Genomic DNA, 23,387 nt, shown 5'->3' with positions numbered 1-23,387 from the left:
CAGATACTTCATTTTTAAGTTTAATGCTAAACTACCATTATCCAGATGGAAAGGGAAATAGAGAAACATTTTTCTAGGGAGAGTTTGGTGGAAGAGATACATATCTAGATCTTATTATCTCCAGTATGGAAAATTTTTGGAGAAATATTTTTTTTTGGAAGTCAGGCCAGTGAACTCAATTGTAATCCATTCGGACCCAAACTAGAAAATTAGATTAATTAACTTTTGACATTTCCAACAGAGTGATGATAATTTTAGTTGAGTTATAACTTTTTTTTTTCCCTGGATCATCAATCTATTGTGATCTCTATAATATTACAAACTAAAAAAAACCTTAGAGATCATCTTGTCCATTTCCCTTATTTTTACACCTAAAGAAATGGCTCAAAAGAGGAGCTTTGTCTATCTACAAATCTAATTGTTTTTTTTCCCCCACTTTTCCCCCTCACGTCATGATCTGCTAAATCGCCTGGTCCCCAGAAATAAGATCAGAAGGATCCTTTAAAATGTTGAACGAGTCTATCCTACTCTTGAGCCTGCAAGACAGAAAGCTCATCATTGACAAATCCTGCATCCTTCACTCTGTTTTTATTCAGGAACTCTCTTTCTCTCAGTCTGATCCACTTAATCTCTCAATGCATAATTAGGGAGAGTGCCTGATTGTGCATTCCACTTCGAGTATTCTCATTTGCTTAAAACATTGAATCTGACTATTCACACATCAGTGAAATAGAGCAGAGAAAGAGGATATGATGCGGGGGGTGGGGTACAGGGGTGTACCGGGCGGGCCTGCGGCTTTTCTCAATGAAAGTATTTGCTACCGCCCAATCCTAGATCTGCTTTGCATATTATCTATTCTCGCCACCTCATTGGCTGGGGGGAGCAGGACTGAGGCGTGACGCTAGAGCTCCGTTGCGTGCCTGGATTGTGGCGGGCAGTTGGAGCCTGTCGGACCCCCGCCCCTCTGGCTCTCTCCCGCCCCCTTTCTCCTAGCTCCCGCTCACAGCCATCTGCAAGTGGCTGTCGGAACAGGCAGATGCGATCCAGCGGCTCCCAGGGGCGGCAGCGGCAGGCGGGAGCAGCTGCCACCTCCTGCACCGCCGCTTCCCGCGGAGCCGCGGAGCAGTGAGACGTCTCCTGGACGGCCACAGCCATTCAGGGGGATTGGTCCGGGTGTTGGGTAAGAGAATCTGGGGGTGGGGCGGGAGGGGAGGAAGGCAAAGGGGAACATTCCAGGCTGCCAGGCGCCGAATACCTTCAGCTCAGTGTTGAATTTGTCAGGTCGCTGCATTTGTTCTTGGAAACCCTGAGGATCCCTACAGATGTAGAACGAGGAAGAAGGGGAAAACTTACTGGGTGAAAGCAGGATGCACGGACTTAGGAGCCTTAGCCGCACTGTAAGCTGAAGCTCTTGTTCAAGAACGTCCAGCCGGAGCCTGGAAGTTCTGCTCCCGGGACAGTCCAGAGGGCTGCGTGCTGCGACAGCGGATAAAAACGGGTTGACTGAAGAAGGGACCACCTCCGATCCCCTGACTCGGTCTTTCCTCCTGTGCCCCGAAGACAGCTCCGTGACTGGTCCGGTAAGCTAAAGAGAACATAGGAAGTGCTCAGGATAGAGCGACACATCCCCCCCCCCCCCCCCCAAGACCTGCCACTCTCTGGACTGAAAGTTGCGAAGAATTCAAGGGGATCAAGGCGGGGGGAAATTGCTCCCGCGTCTCTCCCTACTCTACCCTAAACCCTTTTCTCTCTCTCCATGCTTGCTGCTAGGAATTTCTAACAGGAGCCCTGTTGTGCGAGAGGAGCGCACTGTGGAGAGAGGTGAAGGGGTACCAGCTGGCGAGTTCAAAGCAGCGGGACCGATTTCGGCGCTCCTTCCTGTGCGCACGACCCTCCTCCCCTTCCCCCCCAAGGCTCTCATTCTTCCCCCACCCTCCGCTTGTGATCGCATCCTTGGTAGGGGCTTCAAAAGCATCCAAGAGTGACCGAAGCTCTCAGTTACAGGGGAAGGAGAACGCCACGGATCTCAGTGATTGCTTTAAGCTCTTTCTCCTAGTGCTTGCAGTGTTTTGGAGGGTGAGCAGGGGGAAAGAGCCAGAGAGAATCTAGTGACAAGTATTTGGCTGTCCTTTCCCCCCTTTCTTGCTTTTCTCTGACTTCGGGACAAAATGAGAGCACCCAGAATGTTCCCTTCGGCGGTGATGCCACCTCTGCTGATACTGTTGCTGGTTTCAATCCCTCGGTCTCTAAGCTTGGACCCTTTTGGCTTCCCCCCCAGTTCCCCAACAACAGAGCAGCCCCAGCCCCAACTGCAGCAGCCTCAGCAGCTACGTGAGCCACTTAGCTACTCACGGCTCCAGAGGAAGAGCCTGGCGGTGGACTTCATTGTGCCCTCTCTATTTCGTATCTATGCCCGGGACCTGCTACTGTTGCTTCCATCGGCACCCGGAGCCAACCTACCAGAGGCTCGTAGTTCTCTGGCATTGGACTGCTCACCCCTGCTGCTGCTGCTGCTGAGGCGGCAAGGTGCAGCCGGGGCAGCTGCTCTGCCCCAGCCATCACCCGGAGGACGAGTGCTATCCAAGGTCCTGAAGGGTGGCTCTGTGAGGAAGCTCCGAAGGGCCAAGCAGTTGGTGCTGGAAGTGGGAGAGGAGGCGATCCTGGAGGGCTGCACGGGTTCCTCCATTAGTCCTCCGGAGCAGGCTGCTGTGGCTACAGCAGGGATGCTAGAGTTCAACCTTACCGAGATGTTCAGTTGGTGGGTTCACCACGGCGAAGGGCGACTGCGGATCCGTCTGATGCCAGAGAAGAAGGACTCTTTCCCGGGTAGAGAAGTAAGACTGTCTGCAGCAATCAGAGCCTCGCAGCCTCGCCTACTTTTCCAAATCATAAGGAAGGGTGAGCTGCCCTCGTTTATTTTTACTTTTATTCTGATTTGTGGTTGACACCCCATCCAAATTTTCTTTTCCTCCTCCAAACACATAGCCTTTAGTTCTTAACTGGCTTTCTTTTCTTTATTTCCTAAACCCGAATTCCCAGACGGAATTTCTTTATATATTCTGAAGGTGCCAACTCCCTGGGAACCTTCCCCCTGTGGCACAAAGGCTTGCAGAAAAGTTTCCCACTCTCGGGAGCTAGCGGGATATTGCAATAGTCTTTCAGTGTGGCACACACTGGGTTATAGCTCTTACTGGGAAGCTCTTCCCTTCTTCCCCAGCCCCTAGTGGAGGATAGAAATAATTCTTTTCTCTTTAGGATAGAGACTTCATCCTTACTGTCAAAGGTATACTTAGAACCTGTCCCTGACCTGTCTGCCCTTCAAGCATCCACCTTCTCATCATATGCTATTCTGTTCCCCATATCAAGTATCAGTGATATAGAAAATGCTTTAAATGTTCTCAGGGAAGCAGCTGCTATTGTTTCTGTTACTGGTACCTTCCTCCCCTTAAATACACAAGTGACATGCTGAGATCTGTCTTACCTCTGTGAATTTATCCTCTTTCCTCCATGTGATTCATTTTTGAGGTCTTCCCCCCAACTTCCCAGAGCCCTTTTAAGGACCTCAGAGGAGTTAGGGAACAACAAAAGAGATGGGAGTTGGGGAGAATGATTGCTTTTCTTGAGTTGTAGGTAGGGAAGAGCATTAGTTAGCTCCTATGTCTATTCCTTTTGCTCTAGTTCCTCTTTCTACCCAATTTCTTAACATAGCCATCTGCAGCAACACTCAGCACCAGCGGTATAACCTGGCAGGCCTCAACACTGCAGATTTCTCTGCTGGGGAGTCCTGCAATGCTGACAGTCTTTTCTCCACTAAGTGGTTTTATTCAGGGTTATATGAAGAGGGGGGACTATCCACCTTCTTGCTCTCCTCAGAGTGTCCTTTCATTAGAACACCAAATGGAATTGTCTGGGTATTTTGTGTAAGTCTGAATAAATTAAATATTTGAAGGGAAATAAACAAGCCATTACAACCATCATTTAAAAGACTATGCTAATTCATAGAAGCAAATCTAGTTTCTTTCCATAATTTGCATCTTCAGGAATAAGTGAAATTCAAATGTTTTACTGTTTAATAATGTTCTTTATTAATTGAGTTGAAAGCATATGGAAAAAAGACCTATTGTGTAGCAACAAGTATGCTCAGATTACCCTTCCCCCATTCTCATACACACACACATCCAGAAAAGCAGGCAAATTTAGAAACTGGGGTTAGCAGATAAATACTTTCTTGTCACTACATTAAAAAGCAGTCTTAGCATGCCCCTTTCCTGAAGAAAACAGTTTGGTTGAATATTTCAGATTGAGTGCTCAGGGCATTGGGGTTTAGTGTAGCTTCTTTGTTATCTGATGTTGAGCTCATCCTAGCTGGGGATGGGGTAGGATGGGATTGGGTAGAGGGTTAGGGTTTGAGGAGTATGGCTAGACTGTACCTTTTCTGGCAGCAGGATGGAAGTTATGGGAGAAATTATCTTCTCACCCTTGACACTTTCATAATGAAATGCTGGACTTAATTTTTGTTGTTATTGCTGCTGCTATTTATTATTATGAGATGCATTTGTTTATTTAATTGCTTTATGTATAGCCATTCTAATGAATGGTTATGCTAGTTTGAGGAGGAAATCGAAATTTTCTCCATTCTTTTTTATTCTTGTCCTCCTTTTGGCTACAAGATATATATATATTTTTTAACCAATCATGCAATGCCTACAAGCCCTAGCATAGCTTACATTAGATATCACCAGAGTAAATTAGGTCTCAACATAGGGTCTCCTCTTTTCAAATATAAGCATATATGTTTCAGATTGGTTCATATATACAGTTTGAAGATATCAATAATATGTTTTAATCATACATATATGACAGATGTAAGGAATGTACTAAAGAAATATCCCTTGGCTTGAGCTGATGAGGAGAGAGGTAGTCTTATGATAAGTGTTTCAAAGGGATATGTCTCCAGATGAGTTCCAGAACTGCTTTTCTATGCATCCTAAGTCCTCTTACAATGTGGTCCACTTGGCAGCAGGACCAAACCTTTATGCATCATTTGACATATCCAGCAGGAGTTGCTTTCAGAAAGGAGCACTTTAGTGGCCAGAAATTTTGGCCAAGAGTTTTTCAGCAAGATAGAGATCAGATGATTATTGATGAGATTGAAAAAGACACTAACTGTAACTGAATGAGCTCTTCCTGACCTGTAGATAGATGGGTCACCTTATTGAATAGTGCTTCTGCCCACTTAACCACTATTCCCCTTGGGATTAATTTTGTTGCTTGGAACAGGTTGGATTTTCTTGTTTCTGAATATTCATACTGCCTGCCTCTAAGGTAGTTCTTGGTATAGGAGCTCTACCATTTTACCCACCAAATTTTTTTTTGCATAAAAGATTTCAGTGGTATCTCATAATTCTCAGAGACTATTTCAGAGATATGGAAGCAATCATTAGACAGTTGTATCACATTTCATGTCTGGATCAGAGTTGTAGTTCTATCAATATACATGTGTGAAAATCATGCATAAATCCTGCAACTTGAATTGATTTTACTGTTCATTGTGTTCATGTGAATTTCTCTATTCTCTTGATTTAGAACTTGATTTATAGTAAAGGCATTTTAATAGCTTGCTGCCTATGAAAATAAGCATTTGCTTTTTTTTCTCTTTAGGAAAACAGGTGCAATGTGGACAGCTTGACTTTTTAGATGTAGGTGCTTAGTAGATTGTGATGGAGATGCTCAGATATTCTGATAGGACTTTTTGGTATCAGGGAGGGTGGCAATATAATGCAACTTTTGCTCTGGTCATTCCCCAAAGAGTAATGGATCTGAGTGAGTTCAGAGGCTCAAAGCAAAAGGCAAATCCAAAAAAGAGTTTTCATATCCTGAGCATAGGGCAAAGCAGTGGCTGCCAAGCCATATCTGATATTCCATTGGAGTTTGCTGAAGGGGATTGTGATTTTGGCCAGCTATGATCCTCTACACGTAACAAATTCTCCTGAGAAGGATTGTAAATTGTGACTTGTAATAACATGCCACGATATCAGTTTTTCTTTGATGAACAACTTTGCATTCAGTAAATGAGATCAGTGTTCTAAGTACATGAGGGAAATCTTTCTGATGCCTGAAAGTGATATTCCTCTAAGTATGAAATGGCCTTCCAGGGGCAGGGATAGGGGGAATTGGAAGGGTAGACAAGCTATAAGTCCCTATTAATCATTTCTCTAAAAGCCCATTTTATATTTTTACATGATGAGAAGCCATATGGGAATCATCTCCTGTGCTTGTATGGCATAACCATTAGTCATTATAATTCTGGAAGAAGAAAAACGCCCAAGTGGAAATCATTGGATTTGTCTTGAGGAGATCTGAGTTCCTAGTCTTGCTGCTTACAATCTGTGTGGCCTTGGACAAGTCATTCAATCTCTTTAGACTTTAGTTTAGGTTATTTCTAAGGTTCTTTCCATCTCCTGTGAGTAATGGATAGAAGTGGCCTGGAAGGCAGATTATGGTCTATTAGGGAGAATGTTTTTAAAATGTATTTTTAAAAGTATTTTTCCAAGTTTACAGGATTCTCGCTCCTCCCCTCCCCCCTTTCCTCTTTCCTTCCCTTTCTGGAGCTGACAAGCAATTACACTGGGTTGTACATACATATTTTTTATTTTTAAGGGAAAATGTTTTTTAACAACTAGAACTGTCTAACAATGGAATGGTAAGTAATTTCCTCTCATTTGAAGTGTAAAATGGGAACTAGCTAATCATCTATCAGAGACCTCATAGAGGCTATTCCAATTCTAGATGAGAAATGGGATTAAGTGACTTTTAAGGTTTTGATCAAACCTAGCATTCTATAAACAATCACTGGAGGTGTATTGGTGAAGTGAGGCAATTGATAAACATGTAGTGATGTTGATTTTTCCATCCTGCTTCCTCTCTCTTGGGAGATGGTCTGAATTCCTTTCTTCCTTCCATTTGACAAAAAATGTGCTTATCCAAGGGTTAGCCAATCCTTGTTTCATTTTGATAGAGGCTTGAAGACACTGTTGTTTTGTCCTAATATCAGGTAAGATCTGGGGAAGGATGGCTTATAGAAGAAGGGTCTATGACTTCTCCTCTGATACTATCTAATAGAATGACTTAGGCCTTCTTGTGTTCAAGGGAAAACAGACATATAGAGCAATTAGTTCTTACCCTAATATTCTCAACCCTTCTATGGCATTTTGGGTTCAGAAAAAATATCTGCTCTTTCATATACCTACACCTCTCTGAACATCTCTATTTTGTCAGGGTTTGGAGGAGGAGGATAAATCAGAGCTTACAAAAAGCCACAACTTGCAAGAGATGAGTTGGAAAAATAGGACATACTATAGTTTAGAGAAGATCAGTGAGCCTGATTTAAGGGTTGGGAGGACTGATTTATGATGAAAGATGAAAAGAATTAAATATATATGGCAAAGCTAAATGGTGATGAAGGGGCAGCCATGGTAACAACCTACAAATCTCTGAAGAGTAAGAATGGCAGAGAAAGAAGGATTATTTAATGTGGGCCTTAGAAGCACTGGGATGAGACTCACAAATGGTTTGATTTCAGGAATTCCTACCTTCCTTCTCAGCACCTGAAAGCAATTTTCTGACTGTAGAATGATAGGTAAAGGGATGGAAGGAGTGGACTAGATAAGCTACAAGTATAAATCATATTTTTTAAAAAGGGTAATTTCAATGATGACAAACCATAGGAAAAAAACCCATAGTGTTTCAGGAGGCAAGGATTATCGATATGATCCCCTTAGGAGGATAAGAATTTTTGTTAGGAAAAGTGAATTTCTTTATTATAAAATTGATTTACTCATGAGGGCCCAATCTTGGGAGCTTGAGAATGCATTCCTCTCACGAGAGAAGCGAATATATGTTCTCTTTATTGTCTGCCATCATGGGAATTTACCAAACTTGCTTTGTGGAGGTCATTACTCTCTGCTGATTAGCATTTTAAAAATTATAAATTTTATTACTTAATGGATAGGGTGGCTCACACCTCTGACCCTGACATCTGATGATTCATTAGTATTTGTATCACTCGTTGATAGAACTTCTTTGCATAACTTAGGTATGAGAAAACATTTAATGCTTTTTATTTGTACATCATAGTCATTTCTGTATATACTACCCCCACCTCAACTGAACCTTCCCTTGAATTCATTCACAAAGAAAAAAACCCTATTATTTGCAAATTACATTTAAGAAATGGTAACCCTTGGACTTGTATCACACTTGTTTCTTTCTTAAAGCTCCTTTTCATACATGATTTCATTTGATCCTCATACAATCCTGTAACAATAATAGCTAACATCATAGTTAACATTTAGATAGCACTTTCTGTGTACCAGGCATTATGCCATGTGCTTTACAATTATTATCTCATTTTATTTCCACAACAATCCTGGAAGTAGGTGCTCTTATTATGTCCATTTTACAGATGAGGAAACTGAAGCAAACAAGTGACTTGGATAGGGTCACACAACTAGTAAATATCTGAGACCAGATTTGAACTTTGATCTTCCTGAATGCAGACTGGGCTGTCTAGTAAATAAGGCAAGAATCATTGTGATTGTACAGATGAAGAAACAGAAGCTCAGATAATTTGAATGGTTTGTCCAAGGTTACACAACCAATAAGTGTTAGAGCAAGGATTAGACAGAGCCTGGCATATAGTAGGTGCTTAATATATGCTTACTATCAAAGTCACCTTGAATAATAAGCACAAAATCAATTTAAATAAGTGTGAAATAAATGATACAAAGCTGTATCACCATCAAAACTGTTGAATTATCAACATGAAAAGCTCTGTTTTGCAACATGCCTTTCAGGTCAACAGGCCAGGATTGGATGACCACTCCAAAGGGGTGGTCCAATATGGGAAATGACTTTAACTCTAGGTAGCAGAAATAGAACATGACTTGAATTTGCTATTAACCCTTCTTAGTACATTGACAAGTATACCTTGACGTGCTCAAAGTTACCTGATCACTGGGATTAGATAGATGCCTTGCCACTAAAAGTCTGAGCTGTCTCAGATAAATCTAGGGTATGTAGATGGATAACAAGATGTGGATGGACAACAGGGATCCCAAAACACCCTGGATGTTTTATGGTCAGGAACTGAATGCAAAGATTCAGGCAGTTCATTCATATAGTACATAAGTTTCCACTTTGCTCTTCAAGAAAGAATCAACAAGCAGTTACTGTGCACTTACTGTATATAAGGGAATTTGCTAGGCATTAGGAATACAGAGACAAAAATGAAACAGTTCCTGCCCCGAAGGAACTTTTATTGTATAGTTTATATTTTTGTGTGTGTGAAAATTCTTTGGAATGACTTATAAACTCCAGCCCTCCCCTTGTTGTGTTCATGAGTTGCATAGTTGGGACAGCTTCTCCCAATGCAAGTTCAAATCATCCAACCTGAAATGGATGGAGTGTGGGCAGATGTTGAACCCAGTAAGAGTAGTCAAGCTCTTAAGATACCATGATGACTTATAACTTGGGTTCTTGGAGTGGGAACCTGGTTGAGGAGAATGGCTCTTTCTCCAGAAAATGTTGCTGAGGCCTATTTAGCATTCATGGAGCATTTTGTATTGGCAGTCATTTTTATTAGTCATTTCTAATCCATTGCCTCCCAAGAGTGAGCATGGTTATTTTCTCCTTCTTTGTAGAAGAGGAAAAAATAGGAACTATGTGTATGGAGAGGGAAAATAGCTGGCCTAGAGATCCCATTGAGGATAGTGCTTAAGAGGAGGAGGTGGAGTTAGTGGGGGACAACTCGAAGTCCCAGGCTTGGACCATTGAGCCCTCTTACTGTCTCATTATATAGGGCTGGCAACCTCACTCAACTTTGTGATGACTCAAATGTGTATTAAAGGGAAGGCTTTGCAATGGAGCTGGATCATTATTGACTTGGGAAGGGGGTGGGGTCAAAATGCCCTCATTTATGAAGCAGCTTTCATATGGGAATTATTTCTTCTCTAATACATTCATCCTTGAACTTTAATGCCTGTCCATTCCTAAGCAAAGTCTTCCCTGGGGGAAATTCCTGCAGGCTACCCTGAAGCTATTTGGTGTGCTTTCCAAAAGTAACAAGCCTGGGAAGTGTGTATGAGGAGAGCTCTCTAGGGCAGAGACTCCAACCACTTGGTTAATTAAAGCATCTTTGTTCTTTGGACCTTATCTTTCTGTATAAGTAGAACAGGTGCAGGGAGAAGTAGATTGCCAGGTCCTCCTGTGGGGAAAAGGAACAGCTAAATGATAGCCATGAAAATAAATATAAGACCCTAGGACAAAAGAAATTAGGACTTCTAAAGGAAATCAGGCATGAGGCCAAAGAAAATGAAAGGGTGGGTCTAAATCATTTCATATACAGTACTCTTCTTTTCTCTTCACCTTTCTTTCAGTTTCCATGGGGATCTCTGTTGATGTAGTTCACTATTTTAATGAATGCTTATGCCCCTTAGAATACTCTGTGCTTCAGCCAAATTGGATTCTTTACCATCCTCTATACCTTACCACCTCTTTGCTTTTGCTCACTGGAATTCTGTATCTGTTTCCCCTTCACCTGTTGAATGGTTACCTATCATTTGAAGTCTATTGTGGAGCACAGGAGAGCATCTTTGGTACTCACCCATAGTTCCTAATACAAGTACCACATTTGCATAGTCAGTGAGTATCATGTTCACAGTAAATGAAATAATATATATGAAGACATTTTATAAATCAGAAGCATAAATATGAATGTATGTAAATATAAGCTGCTTTTGTTATTATGGCCACTAAGGAGAATTTGCATGGTGTTTGCAAATGCATCCTTTGATTTTTGACATAACAAATATTCATTGTCAAGCAAAACAAATTCCCATAATAGCCATTTCTGAAAATGTATGTCTTATTCCACATCTTGAATTTGCCACTTCTCTTCAAGAGGTGAGAAGCATGTTTATTCTCAGTCCTTGGAATAGATGTTGGTTATTGCATTGATCAGAGTTCAGTGCAAATACATCTTAAAGCACCTATCAATCAAGCAATTCCATGGACTCTGCTGGTTCACGTTTCTATCCCTGGCAGTCAGTCATTTATTAGTATTTGTATCAATGTCATATAACTTCATGCACAATTTATGGCTTGCAAAGCCCTATCTTTGGAATCAGGACACTCAAGTTCTGTTCCTGGTACTGGCAGTTGGACCAACACAAACATCTCATCTAATTTTTTCACTTCAATCTTTTGATCTTTTAAGTAACAGGGTATGACCCCATCCCCTCTTTCTACTTTCAGTTACAAAATGTTGTGAATTCTATCTACCCAATTCAATCAATGCTATTTCAACAAGCATTTATCAGACACTTGCTGTATTCCAAGTACTGTGCCATGCTCTGGAAATACAAAGCCAGAAAAAAAAAAGAAAGACAGTTTATAGTCTCAGGAAACTTGAATTCTCCTAAACTTATATGAACTGCATTTCCCCCTCCTTTCACTTTTAGTTTCAAAGTCTTATTATCTATATCTATTGGATCGAATCCAGGAAATATTTATTAAGCAGTTATTTTTTGATGAGCCTTGTAAGTTCTAGTAATACAAAGACAAAAAGGAAATGGTAACCAAGATTACGTGAACACTACATTCTCTTCTCCTTTTAGTAGAATGCCTTTGTCCTATTAAACTCTATATTCTTAACATCTCCCTCATATATCATCCAGAATAAATTTTTGAGGAGGCATTAGAAAAAAGGCTGTAGCTTCAGGGGAACCAGGTTCAAATCCTACCTCTGACACTTTTTTGACCTATTTATCTTTTGACCTATTTATCTTTCTTAGGTATCTTTTTCATCTATATAAAATGAGAGTGTTATACTAAATGGATTTTGAGGAATCTCCTGGCTCCAGATTTGTGGTCCTATAATCCCACTCCCATCTTCTAAATATAGGACCACATGATCACTAACCTAGACTACTGCAGTGCTCTCCTAACAGGTCCTCCCATTGATATTATCTTTAACATCACTGCTAGACTAATCTTTATACAGTGACTGGTCCATGTCAAAACCCTTTAACAACTTTCTGTTTCTTACTAGATGTAGATTATATATAACCTGGCATTCAAGGGCATCCCCAATTTTGTACTACCTTAACTTTCTTTCTTTCTTTTTTATAAACCTTTACCTACTGTTGTAGAATCAATACCAGGTATTTGTTCCAAGGCAGAAGAGTGGTAAGGGCTAGGCAATTCAGGTTGAGTGACTTGCTTATGGTCACACAACGAGGAAGTGTTTGAAACCACATTTGAACTCACAACTTCCTATATCCAGGTCTGGCTCTCAATCCACTGAGCCACCTAGCTGCTTTTACATTAACTTTTTAGTTTAAGATCATGCTCCTTGTTTCTGTGTATTTTGTCCTTTATTCAAAACAAAACCCATAACATCTTCAGTGTGCACTCTAATTTTTGCTAGCTATGTGTCTTTATATAATTTTTTTGATGTCTGAGATGCCTTCTCCTCCATTATCTATTTAATTCCCAACCATTCATTAAACTGCAGTCCAAAAAACTGCCTCCTCCATTAAACCTCCTTAGTTGGTAATGATTTTATAACAACATCAGCACTCATGTAATGCTTTACTCACACCGCTCTTATGCACTTCCCTTATGACACTTTGTGTTGTAGCTATCCCATATCTCCTTATGGACTGTAAGCTCTATGAGGGCAGGGAGCATATGGTTATTTAAATTTTTTATATATTTCCTTCCTTTCCTGTTCACTGAAAGCAATTAAGAAATTCTTGTTGAATTAAATTGAGTTTTACCTACCTTTTTTTTTATCACCACCCACTCAATAGAGATGTTGCAGAAGATCATCCCACTGTTTCTTAAAAGTTTCATGAAAACAAGCATTTGTGTCAATGGCTAGAGTGAATTTAAAGAAATTTGGCAATGGCATGAGAGAACATTCAATATAGTCTCCTTTTTCTTTATATTCCTAACTATTTTAATTTTCCTAGGGATCCCATTCAACACCTGGCTACCTTTATTAAAAGTGGAATAGAATGAGACAAAAAGAATGTTGAAAGATAACGAGAGGGGAAGAATATGGAAGCCAGTTCCCTTCAGTGATGGATAGGTATGGATTGTAGGACATGGACAGAGCTGAGTGCTTTCTTTACTAGGCTAGATATAGAAACAGGGTAGAGTTGGAGGGGATGGAAACTTGTTCCAGACATTCTTAATCCCAGTAAAGTATGATACTCATTCATGCTTACCTAGATCATCAAGTATTTCAGTCTCTTCCCTCTATTCCATTGCTCCTTGCTTTTCCATCCCTTCTTCCTCAGGCATCTTCCTGGAAAATCCTGCTGAGGATGGACACAGAACATTTTGTTGCATTTTCTTTATGTCAACCTGGGCAGTCAAGGTGAAAAGCCTGCCTCATGGAAAGCATCTCCTTGAAATGGACCACATTTGTCTTGACACTGTAATATGAAAGAGTTTGGTTGAAGAAAAATGTCACAGAACACAAATGCAGATTTGATACATCTGACCTTTCTTTTCTTCAGAACAATAAATGTCAAATAGCTTAAAATGACAGGCTGGGGTGGCTGCTGCTTATTGATGTGTTTAAATATTTGGGTACAGAGCCTGTCCTGGACTTAAGTCTGATTTACATGAAGAGGTTGATTTATGGCAGGGGAAAACTTGGAAGAAGTCTAGAGTTGGGGCTGTTTATGTTTGAGAAAATTGCTAGCCTGAAATGAAGACATAATTGATCTTTGAAAGGACCAGAGACATTTGATAATATTGGGGAATTAATTATGCCTTGAAAACTCATCCTTTTTTTTTCACTCATTCCCTGATTCTCTGGTTAGCTATGATTTTCCTTCTTCAAACATCACTTAGCTCTTCATTTTGCTGTTTCTTAATACAATTATTATGTAATAATGTATATTAAGGGTAGCTAGGTAATACAGTGGATAGAATAGAAGGTCTAGGATCAGGAAGTCTCATCTTCCTGAGTTCAGATCTGGCCTCAGACACTTACTGATTATGTGACCCTATGCAAGTCACTTAACCCTGTTTGCTTTAATTTCCTCATTTGTAAAATGATCTGGAAAAGCAAATGGCAAATAATTCTAGTATCTTTGCCAAGAAAACCCCCCCAAAGCAGACATAATTGAGAAATGACTGATAAACAACAACAAAATGCATATTAAAGCTCCCATGGCTGGAGATCTCTTTACTAATCTGTGAGCTCCATGAAGGTGAGAATCAATCAAGCTTTTTCTAGAATATATGTATTCCCCTAGTCTCCACCATAATGTTCTGAATGCAGTAGAGAATATTAGTGGTGCATGTTGTGTAGTGCTCCAAGGAAGGGAAATCATCAGGCATTTATGTAGGATCTCTTCTCTTTTATGATAAACCAACCTCTTAGCATTTTTACTTATATAATTCCTCCCAATTTACTGAAGATATTTTACTGTTAAAATGGAGAGAAAGGGGAATCAAGGAGTGATATTACACTAGCTTTAGTGAACCCTTTAATTGAAACCCAGAGTAAAATGATTTCCCCACTATTACTCCTAGTTATTATTCTAAGTAGCAGTATTGCTACTCAAATTTGAGCCTCTGAAGGAAATGAAAACCTTTGGATAATGATGGAACTGTTAAAGAATTCCCCAAAGTATTTTTCCTTGACCACATTTTTGGAGGAGTTCAGTTTTTATTTGTCTTAGTTGAGATTACATAAATCCTTTGAGACCAGCTATAATCCTCAAAATGAGATTGAACTGAAAAGATGTTAAAAGGTAAACAAATGAAATAGGTATGGAGTCCACAGGTATTGTAGCATGCAACAAACTTCCTTTACCAAAAGAACAAAGATAAGGCCATGTGACTGGAAGCCTTCAAAAGGAGGCTGGATGTTATAGAGATTGTATATAAAATGGACTAGGAGACTTGTGGGGTTCCTTCCAACACAGATCCTATGATTCTATGAATGTCAATTTTTATGCTAATTGTCAGATACTTCTAAAGTTCCAAAGAAAATTTCTGTAAACTAAGCCATTCTCAGCACAAATATAGAACTTTCATTATTTCAGGGCAAAAAAAGGTTTTGCTACAAAAATAAAACTACTACAAAAACTGATACAAAAATGAAAAACAAAAGCAGATATGGAGGCACTATGGTATGTATAGTAGAATACTGGCTATAAGTCAGGAAAATTGGTTGGGTTCTTATCCCAGTTCTAGCACTAATTCACATTGTAACTTTGGAAAAGCTCTTTAGTTTTTTAGTTTTAGTTCTCTGGACTTGGGTATTTCCTCCCTCCCTTCCTCCCTTCCTCCCTTTCTCCCTCCTTCCCTTCCTCCTTCCCTTTTTCCCTCTCTCCTTCCCTCCTTCCTTCCTTCCTAAAAAGGAAAAAATAATCTAATCTTTCCCTTGAGAAGGTTATATTCTACCCAATCCCTTTGCAAGGAGTAGCCAGGAGCTCTGGGTTGGGTGGTCAAACAGAACCAGGGATCATTTATCTAAACAGAGACATTAGAGGCAGATGGTAGATCATGAATGTTTGGGCATGAAAGGATCACAGAGTTTAAAAGAAAAGAAAAATATACTATTGAGTTAGGCAATAATTTAGATGCCAGAAGAAATAAAGATGGTTCAAGTTTCAGAGTCCAAGACATTTTGCGTCACTAGAGATTTGATGGCAAATGGTTTTTTTTTAATTTGTACCCACCTATGAGAGGGCAATTAGTCCCATCTTCTGGTTTCCCATATATTATCTGCCATCAACAAGTATGAGTGCTCTCAGTTGGTATAATGGCAGTTGAAGGTATGATCAACTAAGGATAATTTGGAAAGGCATTGATAACGAACCCAAATAGCTGTGTTATATTGATAGCATCTGTGTAATGGAGAGACAGCTGGAATTGGAATCAGAGAGCCTGATGCTTATTCTCTATATGACTCTGGGCAGGTCATTTCACTTCCTTTGGAGACCATTTTCCTCACTATAAATTGAAGGGGTTGGGCTAGATTACCTCTGAGATCCTTTCTAGCCCTAAATCTATGGTCCTTTGTGTAATGCTGTCCCCTTGTGCCTAGCATTCTCTTTTCACTCCTTTTGTCTTTCAAACACCTTACCTTCTGTCTTAGTAACAACTCTAAGACAGAAGGGCAAAGGCTAGGTAAACAGAGTTAAGTGACTTGTCTAAGGTCACATAGTTAGGAAGTCTCTGAAGTCAAATTTGAACTCTGGTCCTTTCAAATCCAGGCCTGGTGCTCTAAATTTGAGTCACTTAGCTTACTCTTATCTTGGAATTTCTAGCCTCTTCAAAGCTCAATTCAAGCATTGCTTCTATATAAGTCCTTTCCTGATTCACTCTCCTACTTACTAATGCCTCTAAATTCTGTGTGTATGTGTGTGTGTGTGTGTGTGTGTGTGTGTGTGTGTGTGTGTGTGTTTGTTTTGTCTCTCCCCCATAAGAGATAGGAAAGAGCATTTTTTAGTGCCTACTCTGTGTCAGGTACTATGCTAAGCTCTTTACAAATACTATCCAATTTGAGACTTTGAAAATAATAAGTATTGTTATTTACAATTGAGGGAAATGAGGTGAATAGACATTAAGTGATATGCTGAGGGTCACACATTTAGTAAACATGTGAGGTTATATTTGAACTCAGGTCTTCCTGCTTCAAAGCTACCTCACTTTCCCTCCATAGAAGGGAAGCTCCTGGAGGGCAGATATCATTTCATTTTTCCTTGTATCTCCAGTCCCTGGAATAGTACCCAGGAGTCACTCATTAGATAGTTGTTGATTGATTGGTGGCATGGTCTTTTTCACAAGAACAATTTATTGACTGTTCTCATATAGCAGATACTAGAATAAGATCTTTGAAAATTATTTTCATTTCTATCCAAAAGGGACAACCAGATTATTTTCAGGTACTCAACAGGATGCAGAGGAACGCTAAATTGAGCTGTGCTAAATTCGTTCAGTCCCAGAGAAACCAGGAGGAGTCACTTCAAGTCTCTGATTCCACAGTTGTTACTGGCAATTGCCACCAACCAGGGAAGAAGCTGTGAGGAAAGAACAAAATCCAACCATTCTGCATTTCCATCTCCTCATTCCAGGGGAGAGGAGAGGGGTCTACAAAGGGGGAAATGAGGGAGGAAATATGGTTAAGTGAAAAGAATGTTCTTTGAGCAGATTGTACTGCTTACAAGATCTTTCACTTATTACTAAATGACTTTAACTCTTTTCTTAGCAGCAAGAGACATTCTTAGAATTTTAAAACGGAACTTCTTGAATTAGGAGGTCTGACAGACTTTTACACCCCTACTGCCTCTGCATAATGCCTATGGAAAGAGCTCTGACCTAGGAACATTCATAGGTTTGATCATATCATTTCCCTCCTCCAGTGGCATCCTGTTACCTCTAGAATAAAATGCAAACTGCTCTGTTTGGCATTTGGCATTTACAACCTGACTCCAACCTACTTTTTTCAGTCTTATTTAGGTTACTTCCCTTCATTCCCTCTACATTCCAGTTGAACTGGCAGCTAGATACTGGCCATGGATAGAGAGCCAGATCTGGAGTCAGGAAGACCTGAGTTCCAACTCAGTCTTAGACATTTGTTAGTCTTGTGACACTGAGTAGGTCACTTAACTGCTGTTTGCCTCAGTTTCCTCTTTGTAAAATGTGGCCAATAGTGCCTGCCTCTCAGAGTTTTTAAAAACTCTTACCTTCTGTCTTAGAATCAATACTAAATATCAAATTTAAAGCAAAAGAGCAGTAAGGAAATCGGGGTGAAGAGACTTGCCTAGGGTCACACAGCCAGTAAATATCCAAAGCCAGATTTGAATTCAGGAAGATGAGTCCTGACTCTAAGCACCAGCCAGGTGCTCGTTGGGTAATGAACTATGCATTTCAATTTTGTGTATGTTTCCCCAGAACTTAGTCCAGCGCCTTGAACACAGTAGGCATTTCTTAATATTTACTGACTGCTGGTTTTTGCCATCAACTAGTTTGTGGCATCAGGCAAGTTGTTCTAGCTTTCTGGGGTTTGTTCAGTTGTAGAGTTAAAGAAGTTGGTCTAGAAATTGTTTAAGGGCTCTTCTAGCTCTAAATCCTCAAAAATGGGATTTTCCCCCCTATATTAACATTTTCCTTAATGAAATATGAAGGAATAGAGAGGAATATGTTTGGATAAGTAGGATAGTGCCCAATTCTGGAGGGCTTGAAAAGTCAGATACAGGGGTTTGAGCAGGATGCAGTAGAGCATAGGGAACCATTATAAATCTTTAAGCAGGACTATACGATGAATCATGTTTTCAGAAGATCAGGTTATTAATGACCTGAGCCCTGTATCCTAGTCAAACTGGTCTACCTACTGTTACTGTTAAATGAATTCCATCTCCCATTTCCATGCCTTGACATCATGGAACTTCCAGGCTCTTCTCTAAGCCTTTTGATCTTTGCCTTCTGAAACCTCTAATTTCCTTTAAGTCTTCAATCATTTACCAGCTCCTTTTTTGGTTTTCTTCCCGGTCATTGATCATTCTTAAATTTCTTTTTCTTTTTTTTAGTATTAAAAAAACATTTTACATGTTGTTACAATTTTTTAAAAAAGTAAACAACCCTTGCCTTCTGTATTAGAATTGATACTAAGTATTGGCTCCAAGGCAGAAGAGTGTTAATGGATAGGCAGTGGGAATTAAGTGACTTGTGCAGGGTCACACAGCCAAAAATTGTCTGAGACCAGATTTGAAACCAGGGCATCCCATCTCTGGGCCTGGCTCTCTTTCCATTGAGTCACCCAACTGCCCATCAATAAAATTTTCAATAATTGTTTTCTGACATTTTGTGATCTAAGTTCTCTCCCCTCTTCCCACTCCTGCTCCTTCCCCAAAACAGCAGGTAGGTTATATGATATAGCTTGTACATGTGTTATCATATGATACATAATTCTATGTTCATCATGCTGTAAAAGAAGACACATATCACTTTCATTGGAGAAAAATTCATGAAGGAAATAACGTGAAGAATGGAATGCTACCATCTGCATTCAGACTCTGTCAGTTGCTTGTATGGCATTGGATAGTCTCTTTCATGACGAGTTCCTTGGATTGTCCTGGACACCCTCAAATTTCTCTGCATTTGTTTTATAGGTACTTTTCTGTGTACATGTTCTTGGAATGTAATCTCTTTGAGGGCAGGGGTAGTTTCATTTTTGTCTTTGTATCCCAAGCACCTGGCAATAATCTGACCCACATGAGCACTTAGCAAATGTTTGTGCAATTGAATTCTATCAAACCTGGGACAAGAGAAATTAAATGAAAGGAGCCAAGAAAACAGATTGGTTTAGTCATTCATTCACTAATTCATTCTTTTAAGAATTTTGGACTTGAGTGGTGGCATTCTGAATGAAGAAGGGATGTATCTGTGAATATTTAAAGGAAGAACCTGTGGGACCTATGGATAGATTATATTAAGTGCTCCAAAAATCTTAGTGAAGTTTTAATTTTTAATAGCTTAAATCATTAGCACCAGATACATAGAAATGGGGCCATTGACTCATACATATGGTCCCTGTGAGTCATTCATCCACTTAGGCCACATGTTAACATTATCTATATTCTTTTTTTTTTAACCCTTACCTTCTGTCTTGGAATCAATACTGTGTATTGGTTCCAAGGCAGAAAGGGGGTAAGGGCTCAGCAATGGGGGCTAAGTGAATTGCCCAGGGTCACACAGCTGGGAAATGTCTGAGTACAGATTTGAACTCAGGACCTCCTGTCTCTAGGTCTGGCTCTCAATCCACTGAACCACCCAGTTTCCCCCCAATTATCTATATTCTATTGTATTTTTATTTTATTAAATATATCTTGATTACATTTTAATCTGGTTTATCTATAGGCAATGGATTTGATACCTCTGGTTTAAATAGCTTAAAACCATGCTAAGATTTTTTGAATAGCCTATTTGGGAGGTGAAGAAGAGAAGGAAATGATTTGGGATAATTCATTCATTCAATAATAATTAAAAAGGAAGTAAAGATTTTCTTAAACAATGAGAAATTTGGGAAAACAGCCAATTTGGGAGGGAAGATGGCAATATTAGTTTCACACATGTTGAGTTTGGACCCTGCACTAGCCAAGTAGAGAAACTCAGCAGACAGCTAGAAATATGGGATTAGAGTGCAGGTCAGGGCTGGTAATGTAGATTTGGAAGCCATCAGCATAGAAACTCTCCAATATAAATTATGCACTTTGCTTGAAACTTAATTTCATGCCTTTCAGAGAAAAAGGAAAGAAGAAAGCCCACTGAATTATGGATTATTTAACTGTATTAAAGATGATTCTCCCTTCCCTTCTACTGTGTAGGTTTGGTATCCATTATCCTCCTTTCCTCTTCTCTTCAAAACTCAGAGATGCCTTTGTCTCCATTTCTTGTGAAATTCAGAGGATTTTCAGAGACAATTAAGAAACCAAGGAGAAGGGGGACATTCACTGGAGAATGCAGCTGCCCTCTTGTTGGTGTCCCCAGACAGGCTCTCTATCATAATGGCAATAAGAGAAAAATAAGGCATTCCTAAAGAGGAAAGGAAACATTTATATTTATGGAGGGGAGGGGGAAGAAGTTATTTAAAGAGCATATTTTCTGTTCCTACTGCCAGCCATCCTGTTGTTTGATTTAAAGCTTTCCTAAAATCAAGCACTGATTCTCAAGAAGACATCAGCTGCTTGGCAGAAAATTCTATCTGAGATGGGGTGGATTGGCTTGAAGGAGGAGATTCTGTTGGAATATCTGAGAAGGTTCTCTATGATACTCATAGCTGAGGAAGTGGGAAAGGCAAGCCACATCCTAGGCATGCAGTGTGCAAACAGAACTTACAGACACATATCAGGTATGCATGTGGTATACAAATGCTGAACCTTTTAGGTTTGGTGAAAAATTTTCCAGGATTATAATTTTAAAAACAACCATTGGGATCATGGAGCTGGACACAGAGGAATAGTATAGAGATGAGAATTCCATTTCTAGTTTTGTTATTAACACTAACCTTGGGCAAGTTGCTGACTTTTCCTCGATCTCTATTTTAATAAAATCAACTTATACCAGTTTACTCTCCTGAGTGACTTACCCCTCTTAACACAGGAACTCCCACAGTGGGACCTGTACTGTCTTGATTGGAGAGGGCAAACCACTGTATCTAGCCAGCCCCAGTTAGACTTTATGGTACATCCTGGCTGTCTTGCCATATTCTATGATGTTGTGTCATTTTCTTCCCCCTTCCCAAATTTCCCCTTCCCTTTCAGATATGGAGCCATAATCAAGTCCACCCTGCCATTGCTATTGTAAAGAAAATGGCACAATTCCCCAATGCTTCTTCTCACCATCTCCTAAACCAAAACATCTTTCCCTGGTACCTGATCCCCTATTTGTGTTATCTTTGTCTAAGAGAATGTAAGTTCCTTGAGGTCAGGGACATCTTCCTTATTATATTTATGTCTCCAGCCCTTAGCACAGTGTCTGGAATTTAGTGAGTGCTTCTTAAATGCTTATGGATTGACTGAAGAGATCACTTCTGGATGAGGAAATCAGAGAAGGCTTCATGAAGAAGGAGGTGACTGATCTCGGGAGTTTAATAATTTCATTGATTCATTCACTTATTCATGCTCCTGGAATATTTAGAAGATAAAGTGAATGCATTACATTTAGAAAACATTTAATAAATGTTTGTAGATTGCACGAATGATAGATGTAGATATACTGTGAAAAATTAAAGGTGCTGAACACATATGAGGCTTTATTTTTGTGAATCACTTTCTTACTTCATGGAATTTAGAATCTAAGTCAGACATTTTTTCTTCATTACTTATTTATGTTTAACATTTTTTTTCTTTTTAAATTTTGAATTCTAAATTCTCTCCCTCCCCCTCAAAATTTCTAACACCCTCTGAGAAGGCAAGAAATATATCAATTATACATGTGAAATCATGAAATCATGCAAAATATATTTCCATATTAGCCATGTTACAAAAAAATAAAGGGAGAGATTTCAATTTCAGTTTGCACTCAGAGTTCATCAGTTAAGACAAACGTATTAGTGTGAAGTTTGTCTAAGAAAGAGTTGTAAGAATTTAAAATTAGGTTTTTATGCTAATATGAGAATTCTAAGGTAATATTGTAGTTGCTGATTTAAAATATTATAGCTAAAGTCAAAATGATTTTTTGTAGCATTTATTTATGTAAGGGGGAGAAGAGGGTTTTTTATAAAGGTTTGGCTATATTATTCAACAGTAGGATCACCAGAAATTTTAATTAATTCCAAGAGATTTATTTAATAGTTTAGTTACAAAATATAAAAGGAGTGAAGTAAGAAAATCAGAGAGAGGATAGGGTACGGTATTTAGTCTATACACTAAGTATTTTGCTTCAACCCCTGGCTCAACCCAGGCAGGGGAGTTTAGTCCTTAGCCAGACTCAGCTTAGAGCTGAGGACCTGTGGATTCAGGGAGCCTCTCTCAAGAGGATAGGTCTCTCCTGAGGCTAATCTCTTCAGAAAATACAGGAAAGAAGTCAGCTCTTTTCACTCACCACGTGTCAGTCCAAAGGGAGAGATTCAAGGACAGTCTCACCAAGTACAGGGTCTCTGGTCCAGTCAGCGTATTCTTCACCAGCCTCCAACTCAAATTCAGAACTCCAGAAGAAGTCAAAGTTACAGAAGAAGTCCCCACAGGCAGTTGTAACTCCCTTTTAAAGACACTTTCTTTTGCATCACTTCCTGTGCCTTCCTCCATTTTTATGTCTGCCAATTACAGTTGAAGTTTCACTTAGGACTACCCCTTAGGGGGCAGTCAGTTTGACTCTGATTAGTCACCCACTATTGTACACATGGGTCATAGACCTCCCCCACTCAATGATTAAGTGGGATATTTACACTTTTGGTGATTAAATCTAAAAATGGGCAGGGGAGTTAATTTAATCTTCACATTTACAAAGAGGTAGAAAGAGTGAAAGTAGAGAAATGTAAGAAGAAGGGAGAGAAAATATCTAGCCTATCACACTAAATGTTGCTCCAGAGTCAGGATCAGCCTGGCAGGACTCATTAATCCTCAGCCAGAGGACCTGGTGGTGCAAGGGTTCCATCTATGCAGCCTCCTCCAGGAAAGGAAGGCCTCTCTGAAACTAATCTCTCCAGAAGCCAGGAAAGGAAGGCCAGCTACTCACTCATCCAAGATGAAGTCCAAAGGGGAAGATCCAGTAGCAGTCCTTCAAGAGCCAAAGTCAAGATCCAAGCTGAAGGTCAAGTCAAAAGTCACCTCCAAAAGCCAAGTCACCAGAAGATC

At 39.8% G+C, this 23,387-nt stretch overlaps 1 protein-coding gene across 1 annotated transcript in view; it reads left to right on the top strand.

Annotated features, from left to right (window-relative positions):
* The first annotated feature begins 1,008 nt into the window (after positions 1-1,008).
* ALK (ALK receptor tyrosine kinase) overlaps positions 1,009-23,387 on the top strand; it is a 1,130,668-nt gene continuing 1,108,289 nt past the window's right edge. Inside the window, exons 1-3 of the mRNA XM_007476029.2 lie at positions 1,009-1,180; positions 1,282-1,580; positions 1,771-2,898. Of these exons, the coding sequence (XP_007476091.1) occupies positions 2,169-2,898 (730 nt within the window). The 5' untranslated portion in view covers positions 1,009-1,180; positions 1,282-1,580; positions 1,771-2,168. The remainder of the gene's footprint in view (positions 1,181-1,281; positions 1,581-1,770; positions 2,899-23,387) is intronic.

This window comes from Monodelphis domestica, chromosome 1 (genome assembly GCF_027887165.1).
Source record: "Monodelphis domestica isolate mMonDom1 chromosome 1, mMonDom1.pri, whole genome shotgun sequence".
In the NCBI taxonomy this organism is placed as follows: domain Eukaryota; kingdom Metazoa; phylum Chordata; class Mammalia; order Didelphimorphia; family Didelphidae; genus Monodelphis; species Monodelphis domestica.
Note: the sequence above shows the minus strand (reverse complement) of the source record. Positions and strands in the feature narration are given on the sequence as shown.